This window comes from Coffea arabica, chromosome 2e (assembly GCF_036785885.1).
Source record: "Coffea arabica cultivar ET-39 chromosome 2e, Coffea Arabica ET-39 HiFi, whole genome shotgun sequence".
Taxonomy (NCBI): domain Eukaryota; kingdom Viridiplantae; phylum Streptophyta; class Magnoliopsida; order Gentianales; family Rubiaceae; genus Coffea; species Coffea arabica.
The window spans coordinates 76,111,151-76,119,570 of NC_092313.1; the positions used below are offsets into that span (position 1 = coordinate 76,111,151).

Here is an 8,420-nt window from a genome sequence, read left to right on the forward strand (position 1 = left end):
TCATTGGATATGTAGCACAAAGGGCAAATCTGGTACAAAATTCTAATTTCAGTTCCTAAAATAATATTTTAATCGTTTGGACTAAATTTGCAAAAGATTAGTAACCTCAGGGGAGGTCAGTGTAATTTTTCAAACCACAGGGGAGCTCAGTGCAATTATCCCTAAGTAATAATTACTAATTAGTGAAAGTGACTTGAGTGTACGACAGTTTAATCGAGTCGAGTCGAGCTCGAGTAGTGCTATACTCGAGCTCGACTCGACTCATATATCCATAGGCTCGAGCTCGGCTCGAGCTCGATCGAGTAAAAAAATTGATACTCGAAACTCGACTCGATGTACTCGCGAGTAGCTCGAAACTCGACTCGATAGGCTCGATAACGAAGGGTATTTTGTAAATTCCATATAACTTATACCCATAATGGTCATTTTATAATTATAATATATATATATTATTTAAATTATAAATATATTATTTAAATAACCCCGGCTCGACGAGTAGCTCGACGAGCCTCGAGCCGGGGATTTTTAACTTATACCCAAGTCGTTGACCAAGCTACTCGCGAGTAGCTCGCGAACACCCCTAGTTTGGATGAGCTGCCTAGATTCCAACAACTTTTGACCTTGTGTGATGTTTCAAAATCTGTTTAATTGAACAAACTATCATTGATGGTTCATCTCAATCGTAGGGAAAATAGAGGCGGTTTAAATTGCGAATTTTTTCGGAAAAAAAGTTTTTTGAATATTTTCTTGACACGTTTTTAAATTATTTTATTTTAACCTCACATACATCACATCATTATAATATAATTTCATCATAAACGTACTCTAAAAGCATTTCCCAAGGCAAAATCAATATGCCCAAACTATACCATATTTGTTTTAAAAATAGTGGTATGTTTGGATGGGAGGTTATTTGAAATAATTACTGTAATACTTTTTATGATGTGATATATGTGAGATAAAAAGATGGTTAGAAATTATATGTACGCTGCAAATAAAATAAAATTTGAATTTTTTATTCGAAAATATTGCAATCCAAACACACAACAGAAACGTGAATTAGAAAATCTAGTTCAACCTTGAATATGTAACTCAAGGTAACCCACGCTGAATTAAGATTGGAGAGTCCCAACACTCCCCTACTTCATACATCACACTGGAGCATTATCTAATTGAACAAAAGGCCAAATAAATCCCAACATCAAACTGATGAACTGATAATTTTGGAATGGTCTTTTGGCTCCTCTCGTTGTTTGTTTGCAAAACCTTCAGAGTGTTTCATCAACCAAAATCTCTCTATTTCCTCAGGTTTACGGCCTGGAATTCTCCCAGCTATCAATGCCCACCTGCAATATTAATTCTCAACCATCTTCCCTCTAAACTAAAGGAGTAATCAGAATTGAAGGCAAGGGAAAAAAAATTCAGGCTGGAAAATGATACCCACCTAAGAAAAGTTCAGCAAGTACAGTGTATTATCCACCACACAGGGTCAAAGTTTTTTTTTTTTTTTTTTCCGCCTCCACGTTTAACCCCTCACGAATAGGGGGTTTTTCCAGAAAAAGGAAAGAAAGGAAGGAAAAATGGTACAAAATTTGTTGCCAGTCCAAATTGTACTTGTTTTGCCACAGCATGGACTTGTTCACAACGCATATACTGCTCTGATACTTTCTTTCTCCACATTCAACATGTATATCGTCAAGACATAACAGATTATTGAAGAAATTGGAGATTACTACGGGGAAAAAAAATTCATGTAATGCACGTTAAATATTATTGTTCTAAAATATGTTCGACAAACAACCTAGTGCAGGCCATTAATGTTTAAGTGAATATAATAGTATAGCAAATTTTGTTGAGTTGGTTACCTGTCTCCGACCAGCTTGTGCATTCTGTAGATGAGGTCTTCTTCCTGTTCAGTCATGTTGATGAAGTCCCACGCAATACTGCTCACCTCTGTGTTAAAGTACCAAATTACCGGTCTTATATAAAAATGGACCAAAAAAAATGATGAAGAAAAGTAGGGAATGAAAACTTGAATTGACAGAGCATAACCTTTTTTTTTTTTCGGAAACGATAAACCTAATCTATCCTATACTAAGGGGAAGGGGCAGACCTAAGGAGGTACAGAGATAAATCCGGAAGGGACTGAACCACCACCGGACCAGACGGGTACACAGCACACCCGCCTGAATTTTTTTGGAAATAAGCCACCTAAATGTGACATTTTTGGTGAGAGGCAAACCCCACCAACTAGGTGGTGGCCACTGAGCCAATGGCCCAGTGGTTACAGAGCATAACCAAAGTGGTTAAAATTGGAATTCGGACCAACCTTCGTACGAGCAAGATTTGACGATTTTCCGCTGCTTTGCCCGACCATCATCCATTGTCGAGAACTAAGAGAGAATATCAAGAAAGAAGATGTGTGGATGCCTGATGCGGACTTTGAAGCACGAGAGGCTTTTTTTTTTTTTCCCTTGGGTTAAGTTGCGGCAGTTTACTAACTAGCAAGCGCGGGAGATCAAATGTGCATAGTTGGTTCAATTCACAGGAGCGGATCACTTCTTTTTTATAGGATCATATGATGTGGGAGTTGTGTTGATAAATAATATGTAAATATCTCTTCAAGTAAATTAATAGTTTTGAAGGCATAGACCTGGACCTATGATTTTAGAGACGTGCTTTGATCCGTGAGAATAACCGGAATCAAAATCACTCAAAATTTTACTTTATCTAAGGAAAAAAATTTAATAAATGCATAGCAATATACCGACAGAATTCATAAAGGCTACCTCCAACTCCAAGCCCTTAATTTCTAATTGGTTGTATACGTATATACATACGTGCAGGGTATTCATATATGTCAAGACACAACATGGGACCCGTAAGGCGTCCCAAGTCACAGACAGCATCGTCCGCAGCGGGGGCACGATAAGGGATGGCATTATCAAACGGACAGACAAATGCTTGGGATCCAAACCAATCGAGCCACTCGCTGATTATATCAATTTCACTAGTCTCCTCTAAAGTTTGATAACAAAATTAGTCCAATTAGAAAAAATAACATTAAAAAATGTTTTAAGAAGAGAGATTAAACTTTTATTCAATAACTACTCCTTATGCGTGTATATAAGTTGTATTAGTAAAAAAATAAAAATAATTAATACGCATATTTCATCTTTCAAAAAATTCATATTTAATAAATTAGACAATACAAATAAATAACAAAACTGCATTAATGATTACAAGATCTAGCAAAACAGACTAATCATCTTTTTTCATATGATGTTTGCTATGATTCTTGTGATTTTGAACAGAAAAATTTTCTAATTTTGCCTTTTTCTTCCTCCTTCCTCCATTAGGTAAATTTTTTTGAATATATATCTAATGGAGGAAAGAGGGAAAAGAAAGGTAAAATTCAAATTTTGATGTTCAAAATCACAAGAATCATAACAAAACATTATGTCAAAAGAGATGACTAATCTGTTTTTTTTAATCTTGTGATCATTAGTATAGTTTTGTTGCTTATTTATGTTGTTTAATTTATTAAATGTGAACTTTTTGAGCGGTGAAATGTGTATACTTATTGTTTCTAATTTTTAATTATTTTACTACTACAATTTATATACATGCATAAAGGGTATTTATAAAATAAAAGTTTCGTTTCTCTTTTTAAAGTACATTTTAATGTTATTTTTTGGACTAATTTTATTATCAAAATCTTAACCTCGAGGGAGATTTATGTAATATTGTAAATTTCAAGAAAGACTAGTGAATTTGTTAGAAACCTCAGAGGAGGTTTCTGAAATTATCCCAACATAAATTGATATGGCTCTCAAAATTTACGGAAACTCAAACCCTCATGACTATTATCCACCTCATTGGTTCCTTTATATACGTGCGTGTGTGTGTGTGTGTGGTTGGCTGAAAAAATCTCGTTGGATGTGCGATCTTTTTAATTAGGATAATGGTTATTTTATGGTAGCTGGTAACCAATCCACAGTTTTAAAATTTATTAGACTAATAGAACTTATTTAAACAATTAGGATATGATGTTTAATTTAAAAAAACTGCAATTATCCGAACTTACCTGCATATGTATAGAGTTGGTTACAATGACTAATTCTTGTATCTATAATTATTAGTTATATGATACTAAATTCAGTTAGGAGACCCATTATACATCTATCATTTTTTCCACAAATTTTGAACTTCACTCATTAATCCTAACTCCCTTCTACCATTTCCAAACCGTTCATTCATCGCCACTAACTCATGCGCTTTACTATTATGTTGTTCCTTTCTTTTGTTGTATACAATTAATTTCCTTATAAAAGCATATTATTAGTATCTATATTACCATATGATTAAAATTATTTTTGAATAACAATCATAAAAGTATTAAGTTTTCTTTTAACCAAATTTCTTATAATAAACCAATTCTTAGTTTCTTTAATTACTATAACTTTAAAATAGCAACTAAGGTGACATTATATATGTTACATATGAAATCAAAGACAAAGAAAACCAAAAAAAAAAAAAAAGAAACTGCCATAAAAATTGAAAAAAATTTCAACCTTGATTTTGAATATCTCACACTGATAATAAATAAAACGGCATAGAGTTTAATTTTCATATTTTTCTAATTTGGATATGTTTGTATTGTTTTCAATGTTAATTTAATTATATTTTTTCATTTTTAATCTCAGTGTTGGATAACTCTATGTCCCTGATCCTATTCCATAACTTTAGAATATGGAATAAAATTTTTGCTATTAGTATCTACGAAATTATAAGGAGACTGGTTACTTGGTCCATGAACACTTCTACTCGAGCCTTCTACATTGTACAAATATTATTACTATATTAATTACTAAATAAAAAGTAATTAATTACTACATTGTACGAATATTATTACTATATTAATCACTATAAATATCATGTATACATCACAAAAGCTATTCATGAACAAGACCTTTACTATATTGATACCTTTTTCTAATTACTCTTTTTTTTGAATAGCTCCTACCCCTCTTTGTACTTTTTCAACCCTCAACTGTCAGATTCAGAATTCGAACCTTGAATTTAGAAACTATAAGAGTCATTCCGTAAGACACTGGACCTTCTCTAATTACTCATTTCTGAGAACTCTCTAATTTCAAAAACTGATTTAATCATCGGAGTGATTCTTGGGACTTGACTTATATGTGTTGGTAGTTCATTCTTTTATGTAGGTCATATCCATCCAAGTCGAGCTATCTTAGCCCAACTTAGTTCAGTTTGGCACTATTATTTAAGGGTGCATTTGATAAATTTGAAGTATGAAAACTGAAATATGAAATTTGAATCCATAAGCTATTAAATTGTTAAGTATTAAATTTAATACATTTGAGTGTACATGACATTCAGTGATAAGTGAATAGTTTATCACTTATTTCGAGAGCAAGTTTTATCTAAAAAAATCTAATGCCGTTTAATTAATTTAGATATTCAATTTTTAGTTATCAAACGCATCGGAACATATTAAGATCTGAATCCATTAAATTTAAATGCTGAATTGGATTATCATATAGGATCTAAGTGTTTTTATAGCTCTCTTAGTTTAATTTTTTTATAACACGTGCAACTCATTTCAAAATAATATTAAAAACTCATTTTAGAAGAGAGAATATAATCTCATTCCAAATATTTCAAATTTGCCATTTTATTGTCTTAGTTTGTAGTACAAGAACGTGATAGAACTATAGGAGGAGGAGGAGGATCATATTATTAATAATCAGGGACTTTGAAACTTCTTCTTCTTTTTTTTTTTAAAGCACAGTTATCTTTTTGAAACGTTGTTCTTCATTTGCATTTCAATTCTTGACAAATTTTGTTCAAAAAGATGGATGCAAGCTCACCTGGAAAAATCGTCGATCAATGACACGTATATGCGAGTTCAGGACATAGTACCTTGTAACGACAAAATACAAGTCAACGTCATAATTTACTAGCATATTGTATCAGATTGAATTTTCCGTAAACTATTCCTACCGAATGACTGACAGAGCTGCATAAGACACATTCCAATTTCAGGCTACTACGCAAGTAGCCAGAAAATCAAAGGTGCCGGGTAACCACTAGGCCAATGGCTCAGTGACCACCAGGGAGGGACTTAAGTTCCTCCTTGGATTGTTGGTGAGAGTTCAAACCTCATCAGTAGTAAAAAAAATTTAAGGGTTGTGTCATAGCACTCTCTTGATCTAATTGGATCTGTATACCCACTAGCCCTTATTACAGCCTCCTTAAGCTCCCTCTAGATTATGATAGAGTAGGTTATACAAATGTATTTTTGCTGACAAAAAAAAATAAAAATCAAAGGTGCAAGGTGGCTTTGTGGGTGGGGGGAGGGGGGCCCACAGTCTCCCTACTAGGGGGGGTGGGAGGGTGCGGTCCTGATTCTTGACTGCGAGGGATAATGCCAAGAGCAGCTTGGTGTGCCGCATTCTTGATTTTTGGAAAGAGTAGGGAAGAGAAGGTTTATTTATTAAATTAATTTTATATGCACTCACGAACATGAATATATGTTATTATCTCAATATGAATTTCAACTTCAATTCTTATACATATAACATCCATTCATATTGCCAATATATATATATATATATCTGTATATGCTATAAGTATATATAGGATTAATTCTTATTTAAATCAAAATTTGCTTCCATTCACAATATATAAGTTAGTGTTTACGCTCTATTTACCTCTTATAAATAATTTAGATGTAGAAGAGCATTCTCACCGAAAGAATTGTTATTCGTACCATTAAGTGTAGCCAAGATGACATATCACTCGTACTTATTCCATTTGTTAGAAGATGACATATCACCCGTACTGGCTCGATGGAAAAACGAACCTCCATGCTCAAGCTGATACAACCATTAGCCTTAGGCAAGTGGCCACCACCAAGCCATATTCAAACTTTACCTCCCATCAATTTGTCATATTTGTGGTTCTTAAAAAAATTCAGACGGGTGATCCGGTGGTGGTTCTGTCTCCATCGGTCTCCCATAGATCCAGTTGGATCTCCCCCTAATTAGATTAGGATAGAATAGGAGTAGGAGTAGAGATGACGATTGAAGAAAAAATAAAAATGCTCAAGCTGATACCATCATCATCATCACATACACACATACGTGTATATATACGTGTGTGTGTATATATATACACACATGGGCCCATGTGTACACGCACATGGGCACCTACTTTCAAGTTTCCAGTAGGAAGCAAAAAAATGAGGACAGAGGGAAAAACGAAAAAAAAGGGACCAATGAAGCCTACTTTTCGGCTGGTGCTTGCGATGTACTTATCTCCGGACCCTTGCCATTCTGGACCAAACTACACGGGTTAGGATTACCCTACCGTATGATGCAACATGTAACACTTGTGATACCGAAAGTGTTTGAGTTAATTTCATTTTGTCCCCTCAAAAAACTATAAGTCAAATTTCACTTCAGTCTCTGAATTTTATAATGAAACACTTAAGTCCCTAAACTATAAGATGTGTTCCAGTTAAGTAAATTCGGTAACGGGATAAAAAAAATTGATGGTGTATTAAGAGTGTGAACAGCACCTTCTTGTAGCATGATTGTGCAAGTGTTACAAACCAAAAAAATAGGGACATAAAAGTAATTTCATCTTTTGTAAGTGTTATAAACCAAAAAAGGGACATAAAAGTAATTTCCTTTTTTTTTTGGTCTTTTCCTTCTTCATCATTCTTTTTTTTTTTGTTTTTTCCTTTTCTTCTTCTTTCATCATGCCCTTTTCTCAACTTTTCCGGCCAATATCAAGAAAAAAAGGATGGAGTTCACTGAAAAGAACCCAACCAATTGATGCAATAGGCAACCTCCTATCCTTTCCCCCTATAGTTGTCATTGACTCTCCAATTTTTTCTTCCCTAAGTAGCATTATCACCAACAGCAGTAGCTTCTTCATTGGATCTGAACTGCTGCCGAAGTTTGACCCGATCCAAGTGGTGCAAGTGTTCGTTTGGATTACTGGCGGCGAAGTTGGAGCAGCGAGTTCACTAGCTCCCAAAATCGGCCCGCTCAGTCTCTTCCCCAAGAAAATTGGGGAAAAGAAACTACAAAGGATTGGAAAAGGCCTCTAGGTCATCTTTATGCTCATCGCCCAAAATCGTCAGGCCAAAAAAGAAAATTTCAAGTAGAATGCATAATTTAGACTACAAAATTGGGGATGTGAACTAAATTGTCTAAAAGATGAAAACAAATTGAAGGTGTACTTGGTTGAGATTTCGAAATTGATATCACAATTGGATTCAAATACAGAAGGTTAGTATGCTTTAGTAAAGGGGGAAAAAATATGGGAATTGCTATCCAATAAGTTTCTTGCCTTTTCTTTCAGTATTCTTTCACTCAATAAAA

At 34.1% G+C, this 8,420-nt stretch overlaps 1 protein-coding gene across 1 annotated transcript; it reads right to left on the bottom strand.

The window, feature by feature from the left end:
* Nucleotides 1-1,033: 1,033 nt before the first annotated feature.
* LOC113729514 (transcription factor TRY) lies at nt 1,034-2,384 on the bottom strand. The gene is made up of 3 exons (XM_027253804.2): nt 2,330-2,384; nt 1,866-1,953; nt 1,034-1,346 (listed from the first exon to the last, which is right to left on the bottom strand). The coding sequence occupies exons 1-3, from the start codon at nt 2,382-2,384 to the stop codon at nt 1,202-1,204; spliced, it is 288 nt and encodes a 95-aa protein (XP_027109605.1). The 3' UTR covers nt 1,034-1,201.
* Nucleotides 2,385-8,420: the final 6,036 nt, after the last annotated feature.

Excerpts from the sequence above, each read along its gene's own strand:
- LOC113729514 (XM_027253804.2), bottom strand. The coding sequence starts at position 2,384 with ATGGATGATGGTCGGGCAAAGCAGCGGAAAATCGTCAAATCTTGCTCG. Across the intron at positions 1,954-2,329 it reads CAAATCTTGCTCGTACGAAG|AGGTGAGCAGTATTGCGTGG; the intron begins GTTGGTCCGAAT and ends ACTTTAACACAG. Across the intron at positions 1,347-1,865 it reads CACAAGCTGGTCGGAGACAG|GTGGGCATTGATAGCTGGGA; the intron begins GTAACCAACTCA and ends TTAATATTGCAG.